The sequence below is a fragment of the Salvelinus namaycush genome, chromosome 1 (genome assembly GCF_016432855.1).
Source record: "Salvelinus namaycush isolate Seneca chromosome 1, SaNama_1.0, whole genome shotgun sequence".
Classification (NCBI taxonomy): Eukaryota; Metazoa; Chordata; class Actinopteri; order Salmoniformes; family Salmonidae; genus Salvelinus; species Salvelinus namaycush.
In genome coordinates this window covers 26,099,039-26,118,293 of record NC_052307.1, presented here as the reverse complement: position 1 = coordinate 26,118,293, position 19,255 = coordinate 26,099,039, and the positions used below count along the sequence as shown (strand labels likewise).

The 19,255-nt window shown below is 41.9% G+C and overlaps 1 protein-coding gene across 2 annotated transcripts in view; it reads right to left on the bottom strand.

Annotated features, from left to right (window-relative positions):
• Positions 1-7,602: 7,602 nt before the first annotated feature.
• LOC120021019 (transcription factor 7-like 1-B) overlaps positions 7,603-19,255 on the bottom strand; it is a 51,549-nt gene continuing 39,896 nt past the window's right edge. The window contains exons 5-12 of one of the 2 annotated variants that reach the window (XM_038964705.1): positions 14,293-14,428; positions 13,991-14,093; positions 11,965-12,048; positions 10,150-10,296; positions 9,735-9,897; positions 9,503-9,610; positions 9,221-9,272; positions 7,603-8,519 (exon numbers count right to left, since the gene is read on the bottom strand). In XM_038964705.1, the coding sequence (XP_038820633.1) occupies positions 8,032-8,519; positions 9,221-9,272; positions 9,503-9,610; positions 9,735-9,897; positions 10,150-10,296; positions 11,965-12,048; positions 13,991-14,093; positions 14,293-14,428 (1,281 nt within the window). In that variant the 3' untranslated portion in view covers positions 7,603-8,031. The remainder of the gene's footprint in view (positions 8,520-9,220; positions 9,273-9,502; positions 9,611-9,734; positions 9,898-10,149; positions 10,297-11,964; positions 12,049-13,990; positions 14,094-14,292; positions 14,429-19,255) is intronic. The other variant, XM_038964763.1, reaches the window with a different exon arrangement.

Genomic DNA, 19,255 nt, shown 5'->3' with positions numbered 1-19,255 from the left:
TTCTTTCAGTTTGCTTCCGTCTAAGAAACGTTTTGCAACAGAATACACCTCTGATTTTACGTCACAGATTGAAACATTGTCAAATTAAAAGAGGATAAACTCACGATTTCCAAAATCCGATTTTTGTACATTAACAGTTGGCTATGCAACTGAATGTGATGTGCGTTCACACAACTCCAATCGCTCCAAAATGTAGATTTTTTTGTCTGCCAATTGCAATATTTAAAGGAATCCAGCAGAGATCAGTACAGGCCTACTGATGATGTGATAAACCTTGAAGTTGATCACCAGTATCACAGAATATCACATTAAACCATATTATCCAATATGTCTTAGAAGTGGTTTATATTTATACCGGTCTGTTTAGACGCGTATATATACAGATTCATATTACATTTGTGATACATTTCCAATCAGCATAGGCCTGCTAGCTACTAGAGCCTGTATAGGAGAATCTGTATAGGAGAAAGGCCAGTTTGCAGCTAAGGTCTAATGGGAGATGTTTACAGACCAAAATGCTACCTGGTCTCAGAGCATTTCGTATTATTCTGTATGTAAATCCGAGACACTCCATTTAGTATGATATGTTACATAAGACAGATGGTTACTTGGTCAGCGTGGATGGATGGGTGGGTGTATAACGCAAACGTCTAGTAACCCAAAGGTTGTGAGTTCAAATTTCATCACAAACAACTTTCGCAAGTACTTTGCAAGTTAGCTAACCCTAACCCTTTTAGCTAACCCTTCACTTTTAATTTGTTAATGTAACCTTTATTTAACTAGGCAAGTCAGTTAAGAACAAATTATTATTTACAATGACAGCCTACCCCGGCCAAACCTGAACGACGCTGGACCAATTGTGCGTTCTATGGTACTCCCAATTACGGCCGGATGTGATACAGCCTGGATTCAAACCAGGGACTGTAGTGACACCTCTTGCACTGAGATGCAGTGCCTTAGACTGCTGCGCCACTCGGGAGCCCAAAACCTAACCCTACCCCTAACCCTTTAACCTAACTCCTAAATGTAACCCTAACCACTAACTCTAAACCCTAGCTAACGTTAACAAGCTAGAATTTTTAACATACCATACATTTAACAAATTCGTAACATATTGTACAAATCTATAGTGATCAAAAATATAAACAAACATGCGTATAAGGAAATCAGTCAATTGAAATAAATTAATTAGGCCCTATATCTATAGATTTCACATGACTGAGAATACGGATATGCACCTGTTAGCCACAGATACCTTAAAAAAAGGTAGGGGTGTGGATCAGAAAAACAGTATCTGGTGTGACCACCATTTGCCTCATGCAGCGCGACATCTCCTTCTCATAGAGTTGATCAGGCTGTTGATTTTGGCCTGTGGAATGTTGTCCCACTCCTCTCCAATGGCTGTGCATTAGTTGCTGGATTTTGGTGGGAACTGGAACACGTTGTTGTACACGTTTATCCTGAACATCCCAAACATGCGTAATGATTGACATATTTGGTGAGTATGCAGGCCATGGAAGAACTGGTACATTTTCAACTTCCAGGAATTGTGTACATATCCTTGGGACATGGAGCCTTGGATTATCATGCTGAAACATGAGGTGATGGCAGCGGATGAATGGCACAGCAATGGACCTCAGGATCTCATCACGGTATCTCTGTGCATTCAAATTGCCATTGATAAAATGCAATTGTGTTCGATGTCCGTAGCTTATGCCTGCCTGCCCATACCATGACCCCACCACAACCATGGGGCACCCTGTTCACAACGTTGACATCAACAAACCGTTTGCCCACACGATGCCATACATGTGGTCTGCAGTTCTGAGGCTGATTGGACGTACTGCCAAATTCCATAAAATGATGTTGGAGGTGGCTTATGGTAGAAAAATGAACATTCAATCATCTGACAACAGCTCTGGTGGACATTTCTGAAGTCCGCATGCCAATTGCATGTTTCCTGAAAACTTGAGACATCTGTGGCATTGTATTGTATGACAAAACTGCACATTTTAGAGTAGCCTTTTATTGTCCCCAGCACAAGGTGCACCTGTGTAATGATTACGCTGTTTAATCAGCTTCTTGATATGCCACACCTGTCAGGTGAATGGATTATCTTGGCAAAGGAGAAATGCTCACTAACAGGGATGTAAACAAATTTGTACACACAATTTGAGAGCAGCTTTTTGTGTGTATTAAACATTTCTGGGATCTTTTATTTCAGCTCATGAAACATGTGACCAACATTTCACATGTTGCGTTTTACATTTTTGTTCAGTGTATATCAAGTTTTGAAAATTCATAACATATAACACAAATTGTAATTCGCAACATATCATACAATTTAATACATACCATACGAAATGTAAATATCATACTAAATGGAGTGTCCCGGATTTACGTACAGAATAATACGAAATGTGCTGAGACCAGGTTGCACAGTGTTGTTGGTTCAAATCCCATAAGGAGCATTTTTTTATCCTTCAAGGTGGTTTGGTTTAAGAAATTCAATGTTTTTATTAAGTAAAGGTTTCTTATGTATTTTGTCAGCAGAGCCTAGCGGTTGGAGTGTTGGGCCAGTGAACGGAAAGTTGCTAGTTGCGTGAAATAGGACAAATATAATTATTATTTTATGGTGTCATAATAAATTACATTGGGATCCATGCCGATCTTACTGTGAACACATTCATATGCAAATGCAGAGAGATTCAGTGGGGTCTGACTACTACCATGGAGCTGTTTGTCAAGTTGTGCGATAAAAAGCTCTAGATCTCTAGAAGTAAACATATTTCAATATGTGCAAAAGCCTTGAGATAATCCTCCTTACGGAATCATCAATAAAATGCAACTTGTTTGAGCACATGACCTGAGATCGTGGGAGTGATAATCATCCAAATGTTAATGAGAGGTATTTTACATCTCAGCTGGAAACGAGAGACCTGTGGATTCTTGTCATGAATGTGTCTTCATTATGGTGTTTGACATTTAGAAAGTTATATCATCTATCTCATTCTTGAGTTACATTTGCATTCCCTTCTTTAAGGTCAAATGGGTATGAATAATACATTAAGCAGGGGGTTCTTAAGCTCACAGCAAGCGATACCTGTGTTCATAGAGGTGCCAGCTGAGTCTTGTCAAACTGGGGGGAAACAATCAATTAATATCACGTTGAGAAAGCAGGGTAGAAGCAAACACACTGGAACCTTCCAGACACTTCCAACATCCTGATATCTATCGATATGGGCACCAAGATAATGATAACAAAGGAAAAAGCAGGCGTGATTGTATAAGTACAGAAATAATGACATATTTGAACCCATATTTGAACCCTGTATGCATGTATTACTTTAGTTGATAATCTGGTAGACTCTTCCGTTCTGTCTGTAGACAATAACATAATTGAAATTTGAGATAAGCAGCACTACATTTATTTTTTGCAGCCCTACCCCTCCTAGACAGTCCATGTAGAATGTGGATTACTTACTCATTCTGACTGTTATTATGGCTCATATATCAAATTTTATTTGTCACATGCGCCGAATACAACAGGTGTAGACCTTACAGTGAAATGCTTACTTACAAGCCCTTAACCAACAATGCAGTTTTTTTAAAATACAACAACAAAAAAAGTAAGAGATAAGAATAACAAATCATTAAAGAGCAGCAGTAAATAACAATAGCGGGGCTATATTCAGGGGGTGCCGGTACAGAGTCAATGTGTCAATGTGCTAGCCAGACCTGAATATTGTAGCCTATAAGCCACTACTAGGATTGTATGTCCTTTTGACAGCATGCTACCTGCATAAAATAACAGGATGTTACAGTGTCTCCTGAATGCCAATCTGAATGGATCCTTCTCTATAATCCAATAGTATTATTTATTTAATTCAAGAATTAACCACTGATATTCTAACCTGAGAGGAATCGTATTAACTCCTCTGTCTAATGGGGTACTTATTTGGATCTCTACAGTGTCATGCATTTGAAATATCAAAGGGTTAACCTGGAATGAATTTGAGATCAAAGGAGGGCCCAAAAAAGAACCATGACAAGAGACTGCAAGAATTTAATGAGCAAAATTAACATGTATTAAATCTGACCTTGTGCACATGGCAGATATCTAGTAGAGGCAACCAAATACAATACTTATTATTGGATCAACAGTGACGACTAAGGGCTAGGGATGCACACTTACAATGGGTGACAATAACCCCCCCTCTTTCAATAAATATACAGTACTAATATCTGTTATTTTCAAATGGGATCAGGAAAATGTTTATAGGTAGAATGCTGTTGCTACATTTTTAGTTCCATCATAAGATTTAATTGTCACTCTATTATAGTTAATCAACGAGGGGCTAAGGATTCAGACTCTACAATGTTGTGCAAATAAAACCTAAAATACTAATATCAAGAAAAATAAATTCAGTTTCTAGCCTGTATGTATGAAGCAACAAATAGGATAGCATTTGTTCAAATATGAATTTTATACATTGCAGCTACATACACTACATGACCAAAAGTATGTGGACAGCTGCTCGTCGAACATCTCATTCCAAAATCATGGGCATTAATATGGAGTTGGTCCCTCCTTTGCTGCTATAACAGCCTCCACTCTTCTGGGAAGGCTTTCCACTAAATGTTGGAACATTGCTTTGGGGATTCAGCCACAAGAGCATTAGTGAGGTTGGGCACTGATGTTGGGCAATTAGGCCTGGCTCACAGTCAGTGTTCCAATTCATCCCAAAGGTGTTGGATGGGGTTGAGGTCAGGGCTCTGTGCAGGCCAGTCAAGTTCTTCCACACCAATCTCGACAAACCATTTCTGTATGGACCTCGCTTTGTGCACGGGGGCAATGTCATACTGAAACAGAAAAAGGCCTTCCCCAAATTGTTCCCACAAAAATGGAAGCACAGAATCCTCTAGAATGTCATTGTATGCTGTAGCATTAAGATTTCTCTTCACTGAAACTAAGGGGCCTAGCCCGAACCATGGAAAACAGCCCCAGACCATTATTCCTCCTCCACCAAACTTTACAGTTGGCACTAGGCATTCGGGCAGGTAGCTTTCTCCTGGCATCCGCCAAACTCAGATTAGCCTGTCGGAATGCCAAATAGTGAAGCGTGATTCATTACTCCAGAGAACGCGTTTCCACTGTTCCAGAGTCCAAAGGCGGTGAGCTTTACACCACTCTAGCAGACGCTGGGCATTGCTCATGGTGATCTTTGGCTAGTGTGTGGCTGCTCGGCCAAGGAACCCATTTCATGAAGCTCCCGACAAACTGTTCTTGTGTTGACGTTGCTTCCAGAGGCAGTATGGAACTCAGTAGTGAGTGCTGCAACGGAGGACACACGATTTTTACGCGCTACTCGCTGGTCCCTTTCTGTGAGCTTGTGTGGCCTATCACTTCGCGGCTGAGCCATTGTTGCACCTTGACGTTTCCACTTCACAATAACAGCACTTTCAGTTGACCTGGGCAGTTTTAGCAGGGCAGAAATGTGACAAACTGACTTGTTGGAAAGGTGGCATCCTCTGACAGTTCCACGTTGAAAGTCACTGAGCTCTTCAGTAAGGCCATTCTACTGCCAATGTTTGTCCATGGAGATTGCATGGCTGTGTGCTCGATTTTATACACCTGTCAGCAATGGGTGTGGCTGAAATAGCCGAATCCACAAATTTAAAGGGGTGTCCACATACCTTTGTATATATAGTGTATGAAACAAGGTACATCTAATACTATTGCCTCATCACAAATTCTGCACCTGTATTCCTATGATAATTTTGAAACAAGAATGCAGTGATGGATATTGACTGAAATTCATTGACATTGCTTGATGCAGCCATGTTTTGAAGCAGTATAACATGGCTTGAAGCCAGCCTGGGATAGCCAGCATATTTTAAGTCATTCACCTGGAGTCTTTCAGTTTTATGTGTTACTAACTATAGAGAATGCAACATTACAATAGATGTATAGCCTTGAGGAGACAGTTTTATCGGCTGTTGTTGACAACATTACCTGTCATATCAGTGATGGATTGGAGAAGTAGCTGAGGGTAGGCAGGCATGGCACCAGAGACCACGGCCTCTGCCTGTGATGACATAAGACAGAGGAAAACAAGCAGAGACTAATAATTAGTTAAAACATTGCTGGGAGACTGACATCTCAGTATCTCACCGCAGGGCAAAAATGGAAACAAATCCTCTGTGTGCACACGTCCGTCAGTCTGTCGTTCGCAGTTCAGGCCATAAAGAACCCAGTCTAAGAGAGAGCGAGACACCCTTGTCTGAAGGCATTGTCCTACAGCTGTGTTGAGGAAATGGTTCAAGTTATCGATTATGGACAACACTAATGAATGACAGCTATTGGTATTGTTTGCATACATATAGAATTAGAATAAAACTCATCATTTTGTGTACAGAGCCATATTATTTTACTCTGCTCCATCAGAACTAGGCTAATCTGTATGTTCATAGCCTCTCAATCAGAGCTGATAAGGATGCTGAGCATGGTAAGCAAATGAGTGTGCATGTTGTCAACCATTGTTAGTGTTACACAGGAGGGGATACCCTGGGGAAACCAAAGAGGAGTGGATTTGGGACAGGAAGGCTGGTCAGCCTCCTACCATCTGGATGTTGCAGGAATACATTGACTAATTTCTTACTTCTTCTATTTGATTTTTAGAATACCCAAACTACCAATTATCTCAATGGCAATCTAACTGTAGCTCTCCTCTCTCTCTTCTTTGTGGGAAGTGTGGGTAAGGACAAGGTAAGGTCTAAAACATAGAGTCACAGGGCGAAGGAACTTCAATGTGCTCTTCCAGGCTAGTACCACAGCTAGAGGCTAATTGGACCATCCCTGGCACTGGTCCTCATCTCCAAAGCCACCAAAAACTGTAACCTACCTTGTGTATTTTTGACTAACTGAATATCCTAATTAGGTCCCAGGAGCTCCATCCCATTACCTCGGAGTTAATTAAGCCTCAGCACTGTGCCAAATGGTGAATAAAGATGCTGTAGAACTGTGCGAGGGAAAGGGGTTTGGTGTGCTGGGGAGGAGGCTGACCTGCTTGTTTGTCGTTGTTATGGAACTCTACATTCCAGGATGTCTTTTATTTTTTATTTGTATTTATATTTGGCTTAAAATGTTGTTACCTTGGCACAGCTTCTCATTTTCCAGCGTGGTCAGCCTAAATTCACCCTATTAAAGATAAACTGGTGATTCTTCCCCCACTATCGTGATGATATATTTATTATCCACAACTAAAGTGCCCAAAATACAACATATCTGTTACTAACCGATGAATGACCACTTCCAATATTTATCTTGAAGAACTTCATAGTGCCTCCATCAGCTGTTGATAAGTTTTAAAACTCCCAGCAAATAGGCCCCTTCCAACTTAGCATCTGCACCTGTATTTACATCTACCCGGTTTGAATCTGTAGGTAATGTGTACATTGCTTCAAAATTCATATAATGTAACAATTATGTTATTGATTCATATTCAAATGAATGTGCATGATCAGAGAGTGATGAAATTAACACTCGTCTTGCAGAGTGCATGGAAGAAAAGAGAAGCAGGCATTTCTAAGAAACAATCTCAAAGGTTTATTTAACATGTCAAAAGGAAGGTCACACACTTGGGAATTTAAAAGGAATCATTGAAATTACTGAAATAATTGGCAAAAACTATGAATTAAACTCAATATTAACATTAAATCCGTTTTTGGTTAAAAGGAGAGGGTGTTTTTTCTTTTCCTTGTTTTTTCTTAAAGAAACATTTTATACATGGGTTATTTTATACAACTGGTTCATTGGATAAATGCATCAAAAAGAGAAACCAGTTCTGTAGTAAACTTTACAAAAAAATACATTTTGTTTCATTGAGAGTAGAAAAGGACGGGATCAAATATTGACCAATAATATTTCTTCCTTTTCATCATTTAAAAAAAGTTGTTCTAATATCTATTTTTTGAAAAGTAAAAGCAATATACAGCACAATAAAAGAGAAAGGAATTGCTTTTGTAGATTTAGTCAGACGATTTGGTTACCAAGGAGAGGGGCTGTGACTGGAACAGGGCATGATGGGAATGCAGGGCTGCTTGATGGAAAGGAGAGGGCGGGGAGAGCATCGAGTGGTGTAGGGAGCTGAATGGGATTGGCCGAGAGAAAATTGGTGCAGAGTGGCTGGAGTGGCTGCCTGAAGTACCAATAGGGATAGAGATGCTTGGGTGGGACGAGGAGGAAGAGGAAGAGGATGAAGATGACGAAGAAGAAGCAGATCCAGAGGGCTTGCCAGTTAGGAAATGATGGTGCAGGCGTCCCTCTGGTTTGGTGGTGAGGGACAGGGGCTGGGCCTGCTCTGAGTGGGTGGCGGCGGGCGCAGCCGGGGAGGCCAGAGCTGCAGAGGGTGTGGCTGGAGAATCCAGCATGCTGCCGTGAGACGAGGCAGGGCTGTCACACATCTTCTCTGAGGGTAGGTACTGCACACACTGATTCTTGTTCCTGATTGAGAAGTCTGGGTAAACAAAAGGAAGGGGCTTCGTCAATATTGCTGTTAAAGAAGCCGACAATCGTGTCCTTCAACAGTGCCCGTTCTCTTGTACACATGATAGCTGGCCAAAAAATACAAAACATTCACAGACAATGTACAGAACATGGAAAACCAAAAGGTCTGGGACAAACAGATAAACTTTGAATTAATTTATTAAAAAAAGGTGAAGTTGCAGAAGTGAAATTAACAACAAAATGGCATATGCTTTTATAAATTAAACAAATCGGGCGGAAAAACGTCTGTGATCATATAAACAAAGTCGATGACACGTTAAATGCCTGCATGTAAATGAGGTTTGAGCGTTGTGCTGCAACAGACCAAACCACTGCGGGTGGAGTGGAGAGCAGTGGCCTGCAGTTCAGCCACACTGGTTCATAAAAGCAGACATACCTGCCACAACGTCACTATTAGCACTGAACCTCATATGCTGCTTGTCAAAGTATAGAGGGAAGAGAGGAGTTAGTAAAGAAGGAAAAAACTGAAGTCAAAAACTTAAAAAGGTGTTATTTTGCATATTGCATGTTGTATTGGACCACTGCCAAGTCACATGACCAGCAAAGTGAAGCTTGGGGTACTATTTCACACAGGCCTACAGATGGAGTTCTTTCTGCCCTAAATCGAGAAGAACGGTCCAAGAGAAGGACAGAGAGAAAAGGGCCCCTTACCCTCTGGTGTTGAGTCTGGCTTATTATCTCTCTTCCTCTTTTTCCGCTTTCCCTGAGCAGATAAACAAAACAATGTATTTAGAAAAAAACTGGTCTCTATCCAAGTGACAGCGACATGCTTCAACACTACCTCATACAACTTCAGTGTATGAGAACAACAGTACAGTTATTATTACAGATACAGTATTGAATCATTTTTAAACCAAGTGGAAATGAGGGGGCGCTTAAGCAACCCACATTTCCCTCATTGTTAAAAGATCCATGGAAAGATGTCCTACTCACATAGTTATCTCGTGCTGACCAGCCTGGGTAGAGTTGGGAGTGGAGTTGCCTCTCTTTCCTTGCCAGCTCATAGTATTTCGCTTGCTCTTCTCTCGAAAGTGAGTGCCACTGTGAACACAAACATGACAAAAGTCAGAGAACTAGTCGAAGCATGTACAGAATTTACATCCACAAACACATTCCCAAACTGTTGTGTGTGTGTCTGTGTGGTCAGGCAGTGTGCTGTGCTCACCCTTCGCCCCAGTATCTGGTTGATGGCAGCGCTCTCCTTCAGGGTGCACTCAGCCACCACCTTGGCCCTCATCTCCTTCATGTACAGCATGAAGGCATTCAGAGGCTTCTTGATGTGGGGCTTCTTGTCCTCCTCCTTCTTCGCCGGGCCAGGAGACTTCCTGCTGAGACAACAAAACACACATTCAAATGTCCCTTAAAATAGTCCTTTTGTGTGAGGTCTGATTCCCTTCCAGAAGACCTGGCTGACCCATTACAAAGAGTCAGGATATTCTTGAATCCTGGCCCTTTAAATGGAATTATGAATAGAGACTGGATACTCAGTCAATAATCCATTTGAATAAGATCACAGTATAAAGTGTTTATATGTTTGGCTGTAAGTAAATGTGAAGAATCTGTTAGTTAATGGTCCTTACGAATGCATGGAGGGGCTCATGTGGTCATGACTGTTGGGCTCCTGCTTGATGGCTGGTGATACGATAGCAGGATGAGGGATGCCAGTCTGGTGCATGCCGTGGGGGTGGTGGGGCATCATGTGGGGGGAGAAACGGCTAGACACCAAGCTGGAAAACAACAAAAGACAAACACCTGTTAAACTTTTCACAGGCACTTTCTGTCTGCCCTGTCAAGTCAACTTCGACCGCTTTGACCGTCTGTCTGGAGTCTAGACTAAAGTAATGTCCAAAATTAGCTACATATTTTTTTTTCTTCAAATAAAGGCTCAAAAGCCCCTTTATCCGACCATGCCTGGAGAAAAGTGGAGTGTGTGGTAACCATGGTGACCAAGGGGCCCTGACACCTGAAACCACTTTCCTCCCTGTGTTCCAAACCATGGAGGGACTTCCACAGCTAACAGAACAGAACATTCAGATAACTGTCGGAAAACGAGAGTGGTGCTAACACAACACAATGGTACATTGTACATGGACAAAGGGGGAAATTAAGGTCCGTGCTCCTCTGCCACGCATTCCTGTTAAATACATGATTGAATGGAAAATCCTTCAATGCTTCATAAAAATCTCATAACATTTAAGACAGATATGGTCCATGATTTACTATAGCATTGTACTGTAAGTTTGTGAGTGTGCACAGACACTTTCCTTGCTTTACTTCCCCAGAGTCAGGTGAACTTGTGGATACCATTTTTATGTCTCGGAGTCCAGTATGAAGGACGTTCGAGGTAGTTTTGCGAGCTGTTCCCATAGACTTCCAGTCATTGCGATAATGCTAGTTAGCAATTGCGCAAACGGTAGTTAGCAACTTCTATCAAACTGCACCCAGACAAAAATGGTATCCACAAGTTCATCTGTCTCCAGGGAAGTAGATAAAGGGCTTCATTGCCAAAATCCTGAAGTATCCCTATAACAGTAACAAGTCAAATTGAGGATAACCCAATAGGGTAAATTTTATGAAAATAATCTCTCCAATATTTTTTGATTTAAACTATAATCTCATACGTAAAAGGGGCGGGCCTCTTTCAACCATTACAATCCCAGCAGCCCAAAAAAACAATGAGGAAAAGAAAAATATAAAACATAAAAAGTCAAGCAGACATTTTGCTACATACTGTATGAGATACAGTACATAAAATAATATATTTATGACGAAACTGTCAAGTATTACCTGACACACGTATCAAGTCTTGTTCAAGGGGGGCGGACGGTAAGACAAACTTTGTAACAATGTGGCAGGAACTGAGAGCACTATTGATCCCATTGAGACCCTGATGAATATTTCATCCCATACTAGCACCGGAAGGCTCGCTACAAATCTTTCAAATTTGACAGTGGGCAGAGAGTTAAATCAGATGGGAGTTGTCGGTTCAGATTAGCTTTGATTTGTCCTAATCGATTCTTAGCCCTTTCATCTTTGTGTGTGTGTGTAGCAGAGCAACTCAGAACATTGGCCTGAGCGAGAAAAGACAGTGCTGTCTACCGGGTAGGGTTTTGAATGCCAATAGTCTGTTCGCTTTCTCTTTGGAAGGAAGGCTGATCTCATCTTTAGAAGACTTAGCCCCCACATTCCTTTGTAGTCCCTACCCCACTGGCTGTCTATGGTTGGATACCCCTGTCCTAATACTGTTATAAACTAATGAGCAATGACAAGATCAGAAACATGACTACAGAGTGTAATGTAACCACTAGATATTGAATATCTACATTTTTAGGGAGGGTTAGGGGCTAGTGGACGTTCCTGAGACTGGGTGACAAAAAGCAGAGAGATCCACTCACCTGGACATGGATGCATTCATTGCGAGGGCGGGATAGGGGTGCCGGAACCCCCCTGGGGGGATAGAGTACATGTGCTGGCCCTGCCTGAGAATGAGAGAACGAGAGGGAGGCAACAGTGAGAAGAGGATCAGACACAGCTAAGAGAGAACGCAGCAGCACTAATCCAGCCCTCATCAACTGCAATCCCCTGCGTGAGGAACAGCGCCATTCAAATTGATTACAAGACCCATGGCAAAACCCATCGAATGTGAAGTATTTATCGTAAATATCTCAAATTTGACAGTGTTTTAATATTTGAATATCAGAACTTGCTTTAACGTTTAAGAAATGCATCAGACTGTAGTCAATGTTTCTCCTATACTATAGTTGAAGTCGGAAGTTAACATACACCTTAGCGAAATACATTTAAAAACTCGGTTTTTCACAATTCCTGACATTTTATCCTAGTAAAAATTCCCTGTCTTAGGTCTGTTAGGATCACCACTGTATTTTAAGAATGTCAAATGTCAGAATAATAGTACAGAGAATGATTTATTTCAGCTTTTATTTCTTTCATCACATTCCCAGTGGGTCAGAAGTTTACATACACTCAATTAGTATTTGGTAGCATTGCCTTTAAATTGTTTAACTTGGGTCAAATGTTTTGGGTAGCCTTCCACAAGCTTCCCAAAATAAGTTGGGTTTGTATGCCCATTCCTCCTTACGGAGCTAGTGTAACTGAGTCAGGTTTGTATGCCTCCTTGCTCGCACACGCTTGTTCAGTTCTGCCCACAAATTTTCTATAGGATTGAGGTCAGGGCTTTCTGATGGCCACTCCAATACCTTGACTTTGTTGTACTTAAGCAATTTTGCCACAACTTTGGAAGTATGCTTGGGGTCATTGTCCATTTGGAAGACCCATTTGCCACCAAGCTTTAACTTCCTGACTGATGTCTTGGGATGTTGCTTCAATATATCCACATCATTTTCCTACTCATGATGCCATCTTTTTTGTGAAGTGCAGCAGCCCCTCCTGCAGCAAAGCACTCCCCACAACATGGTGCTGCCACCCTGTGCTTCACGGTTGGGATGGTGTTCTTCAGCTTGCAAGTCTCCCCCTTTTTCCTCTAAACATAACGATGGTCATTATGGCCAAACAGTTCTATTTTTGTTTCATCAGACCAGAGGACATTTCTCCAAAAATAATCATCTTTGTCCCCACGTGCAGTTGCAAACCGTAGTCTGGCTTTTTTATGGCGGTTTTGGAGCAGTGGCTTCTTCCTTGCTGAGCGGCCTTTCAGGTTATGTCGATATAGGACTCATTTTACTGTGGATATAGATACTTTTGTACCTGTTTCCTCCAGCATCTTCACAAGGTTCTTTGCTGTTGTTCTGGGATTGATTTGCACTTTTCGCACCAACGTACGTTCATCTCTAGGAGAAAGAACGTGTCTCTTTCCTGAGCGGTATGACGGCTACGTGGTCCCATGGTGTTTATACTTGTGTACTATTGTTTGTAAAGATGAACGTGGTACCTTCAGGCATTTGGAAATTGCTCCCAAGGATGAACCAGACTTGTGGAGGTCTACAATTCTTTTTCTGAGGTCTTGGCTGATTTCTTTTGATTTACCCATGATGTCAAGCAAAGAGGCACTGAGTGTGAAGGTAGCCCTTGAAATACATCCACAGGTACACCTCCAATTGACTCAAATTATGTCAATTAGCCTATCAGAAGCTTCTAAAGCCATGGTATCATTTTCTGGAATTTTCCAAGCTGTTTAAAGGCACAGTCAACTTAGTGTATGTAAACTTCTGACCCACTGGAATTGTGATACAGTGAATTATAAGTTAAATAATCTGTCTGTAAACAATTGTTGGAAAAATGACTTGTGTCATGCACAAAGTAGATGTCCTAACCGACTTGCCAAAACTATAGTTTATTAACAAGAAATTTGTGGAGTGGTTGAAAAATGAGTTTTAATATATGTAAACTTCCGACTTCAATATGAGATTTGGACTGTAAGATTTAACGCTGTGTGTTGCTCACTGTGGCACCAGCCAGCCCAGAGGATGAGGGATCTGTCCCACTGCACCCGGAGACAGGGGGTAGTACGGAGAGAGCTCTGATGGGTGGGGAGTCCGAGGAATGCCTGAAGGGAACACAAAAGGGGACAGTTTAAGCATTTAGGTCATTTTACTAGTCACAGTCAAGGTCATTATCTCTAAGAAATTAGCCAATGATTAAGTCAGACATACCTCTGTTAAAGTTGAATGCAAGCCATGCAATGCTTTTGGATCAGAGGCTGTACTAGGCAGCAACATGATATTCCATGAGGTTTGTGTGTGTACCTGTCTTTGGGTCAAGGATCTCCGGGGAGAGGTGTGAGGGAGGGGTTCCGGGGGAGAAGTGTTCGTTGCTGTAGGTGATGAGGGGGGTCAGCGGGTGGACATGGTGAGCATGCTGCACCACTGGGACCTTGTTGGACTGTAGGAGAGACAAGAGGAACACACAGAGGGACTTTAGACATGGGAGAGACAGGATAGGTTAGAGCAGGGGTTTACTGGTATTCCTGGGTCTCCAAACACTCTTACAGAAATAGGCTCATTCATAACTTACAGATAACACAGTCTGGCATTTGTAACACGTTGTGCATGATGTTTGACATTTTCATTGACAAACATGTATAGCCTTCTGCATCATAATGTTCCAAATCTACCATGGAGCCAGCGAGCATGAAGGTACAGTGCATTCGGAAAGTATTCACACCCCTTGACTTTTTCCATATTTTGTTGAGTTACAGCCTTATTCTAAAATGGATTAAATTGTTTCCCCCCCCCCTCAATCTACACACAATACCCCATAATGACAAAGCAAAACAGGTTAAGAAATGTTTGCGAATATCTAAAAAATAATTATAAAAAATCGTAAATATCACATTTACATAGGTATTCAGACCCTTTGTTGAAGCACCTTTGAAAGCTATTACAGCCTCGAGTCTTCTTGGGTATGAAGCTACAAGCTTGGCACACCAGTATTTGGGAGATTCTCCCATTCTTCTCTGCAGATCCTCTCAAGATCTGTCAGGTTGGATGGGGAGCGTTGCTGCACAGCTATTTTTAGGTCTCTCCAGAGATGTTCGATCAGGTTCAAGTCAGGGCTATGGCTGGGCCCCTCAAGGACATTCAGAGACTTGTCCCGAAGCCACTCCTGCGTTGTCTTGGCTGTGTGCTTAGGGTCGTTGTCCTGTTGGAAGATGAACCTTCACCCCAGTCTGAGGTTCTGAGCACTCTGGAGCAGGTGTTCATCAAGGATCTCTCTGTACTTTGCTCCGTTCATCTTTCCCTCGATCCTGACTAGTCTTCCATTCCCTACCGCTGAAAAACATCCCCAAAGCATGATGCTGCCACCACCATGCTTCACCGTAGGAATGGTGCCAGGTTTCCTCCAGACGTGACGCTTGGCATTCAGGCCAAAGAGTTCAATCTTGGTTTCATCAGACCAGAGAACCTTGTTTCTAATGGTCTAAGAGTCCTTTAGGTGCGTTTTGGCAAACTCCAGGCGGACTGTCATGTGCCTTTTACAGGGGAGTGGTTTCAGTCTGACCACTCTACCATGAAGGCCTGCATGGTGGAGTGCTGCAGAAATGGTTGTGCTTCTGGGATGTTCTCCCATCTCCACAGAGGAACTCTGGAGCTATGTCAGAGTGACCATCGGGTTCTTGGTCACCTCCCTGACCAAGGTCCTTCTCCCCCGATTGCTCTGTTTGGCTGGGCGCCCAGCTCTAGTAAGAGTCTTGGTAGTTCCAAACTTCTTCCAATTAAGAATGACGGAGGTCACAGTGTTCTTGGGGATATTCAACTGCATTTTTTTGGTACCCTTCCCCAAATCTGTGCCTCGACACAATCCTGTCTCGGAGCACTGTGGGACCTTGCATACAGTACCAGTCAAAAGTTTGAACACACCTACTCATTCAAGGGTTTTTCTTTATTTACTATTTTCTACATTATAGAATAATAGAAGACATCAAAGCTATGAAATAACACATATGGAATTATGTAGTAACCAAATAAGTGTTAAAAAATTCTAAATATATTTTCTATTTGAGGTTCTTTAAAGTAGCCACCATTTGCCTTGATGACAGCTTTGCACACTCTTGGCATTCTCTCAACCAGCTTCATTAGGTATTCACCTGGAATGCATTTCAATTAACAGGTGTGCCTTGTTAAAAGTTAATGCGTTTGAGCTAATCAGTTGTGTTGTGTCAAGGTAGGGGTGGTATACAGAAGATAGCCCTATTTGGTAAAAGACCATGTCCATATTATGGCAAGAACAGCTCAAATAAGCAAAGAGAAATAACAGTCCATCATTACCTTAGACATGAAGGTCAGTCAATATGTAAAATGTCAAGAACTTTGAAAGTTTCTTCAAGTGCAGTTGCAAAAACTATCAAGTGCTATGATGAAACTGGCTCTCATGAGGACCGCCACAGGAAAGGAAGACCCAGAGTTAGCTCTGCTGCAGAGGATAAGTTCATTAGAGTTAACTGCACCTCAGACTGCAGCCCAAATAAATTCTTCACAGAGTTCAAGTAACAGACACATCTCAACATCAACTGTTCAGAGGAGACTACATGAATAAGGCCTTCATGGTTGAATTTCTGCAAAGAAAGCACTACTAAAGGACACCAATTAGAAGCAATGGACATTAGACCGGTGGGAATCTGTCCTTTGGTCTGATGAGTCCAAATTTGAGATTTTTTAGTTCTAACCACCATGTCTTTGTGAGACACCGAGAAGGTGAATAGATGATCTCTGCATGAGTGGTTTCCACCGTGAAGCATGGAGGAGGAGTGATGGTGTGGGGGTGCTTTGCTGGTGACCCCATCTGTGATTTATTTAGAATTCAGGGCACACTTAACCAGCATGGCTACCACAGCATTCTGCAGCGATACACCATCCCATCTAGTTTGCGCTTCATGGGACTATCATTTGTTTTTCAACAGGACAATGATCCAACACACCTTCAGGCTGTGTAAGGGCTATTTGACCAAGAAGGAGAGTGAGGAGCGCTGCATCAGATGACCTGGCCTCCACAATCACCCGGCCTCAACCCAATTGAGATGGTTTGGGATGAGTTGGACTGCAGAGTAAAGGAAAAGCAGCCAACAAGTGCTCAGGATATGTGGGTACTCCTTCCAGACTGTTGGAAATGAATTCCAGGTGAAGCTGGTTGAGAGAATGCCAAGAGTGTGCAAAGCTGTCATCAAGGCAAAGGGTGGCTAGTTTGAAAAATCTCAAATAGAAAATATATTTTGATTTGTTTAACACTTTTTTAGTTACTACAAGATTCCATATGTGTTATTTCATAGCTTTGATTTATTCACTATTAATCTACAATGTATAAAATAGTAAAAAACATAAAGAAAAACCCTTGAATGAGTATGTGTGTCCAAACTTCTGACCGGTACTGTATATTTCTTGAGTTGTATATCTCCTAGATATAGGACAGACACTTGTGTTGTTTTCGCATTGTTATTATGGGGTATTGTGTGTAGATTGATGAGGAAAATAAATAATTTAATCAATTTTAGAATAATGCTGTAACGTAACAAAATGTTGAAAAAGGTCAATGGGTCTGAATACTTTCCGAATGCACTGTATGTTGTTGGTAGTCACCGTGTCACTAAGTCATGTGTGTAAAGGTGATGGTGAGCCTCTATGTCTGTGCCTGCCTGTTTGGCTGTCGCTCTTTCTCCCTGGTAAACAAAGCAGGCTGTGGCTGTGCGTGTGACGGGCCCTATGATGCAATCTGGATCCCCACCAAGGCACAGTAAAAGCCTGCGGATACATGCCAACACCATTACGGCCATTTAGTGGCGGAGAGAACTGTTTGTTCAGCCTAACAGGCAAAACAACAGGGCCCATGATCCAAAAGTCACACCTGTAAGTACTCTAGGTACCTCAATGCCCATACACATGACTGGATCCCTTATTTCATGCCGCTAACTCACCCACACAATATTCAGCCCTCAGTTGATCAGAGTGTAGGATGACGTTACCCCTATACACATTTTTAGGATCTCTCATTGATTTGGTCTGAGTACACTACACTGGTATTAGATCTATCTATATGGTCTAAGGGGGGAAAAATCCTATATACACTCAAAGCACTCACAATACAGCATAAATCACAATGGGAGTTGGGATATACACTTCAAGAAGTTTGTTGGAGCAGACTCATTGTTATTTCAGCTTTTTTAATAGAGCTGTGTGGTGCCAGAGAAACTCCAGATCCCCATAGTCTGCTAGCTAACTGCACTAGAGCTGGCCAGGGCAGCCAGGAGGACGATGATGATGATAATAATAACCAGCGTCTCTACTTTCATTAGGCAGCGTTCAGCCTCAGTCATTTCCCCTGGCTGCCCCGCTCAATGGAACGCTTGTTGGCCCAACTCGTCACATGGGAGGGTCAGGGGTGGGGGGGAGAAAGGAATCTTGTTCCTCCAACCTTTCTTCAGTATCCCTCCCCAACTCCTTCTCAACCTCTCATCTAACCAATGAGGTCCAGGAGGGAACAAGGTTTGCATTGAGACGGCTGTACGCTCTCTTACTTCACGCTGCTTAGAATTGTTCCAAATATCAGGCATGCTTTTTCTGCCCTTTTTTTATATCAGTTCCAACCTTTCCCCCTTTTTAAGTCTTAGCAAACTTGTTTCTCCTGCTTCCAAAGCCTGCTTTGATTTCAGAAATGCCAGTTGTGACGAGGATAATATTTACAAATGCAAAGTGAGATAAAATTAACTTAAAATGTTTAACGCCTTGTAAAACGTGAAGTATACATTTGTTCAAAGTGCACATTAGGTGTAAACAACCAAAGAACCCATGATACGGATAAAGCTTTCATATTATATGATGGTTGCATAAAGCATTATTGCATTATGTAGAAAACCCAGTGCTCAAATGTCATGTATACTTTAGGCAGGCTTTGTTGTTCTACTTCATGTACAATGTGATAACATTTCTCCTATATTGTGGATGCTGTTTGAAACCTCTGGACCTGAGTGCCAACACATTTTGGGAAGCACTTCAGTGAGAATTGGAAATGATCGGCATTAATAATTTGTATTTTGGAATACACCAATCGCGTGTTCACTTCGAACGGATTTTTAAGTTTAACAGCGCCAACTTCAACATGGATACCAGACTCTGCATTTTAGTAAAGCGTTGCCAAAAAAAGTGTGGAACAGAAATATGTACTGTAGGTGTGGGCTGTTCACATGCAAAACCATTTTGGCCAGCGGCCTACCTGCTT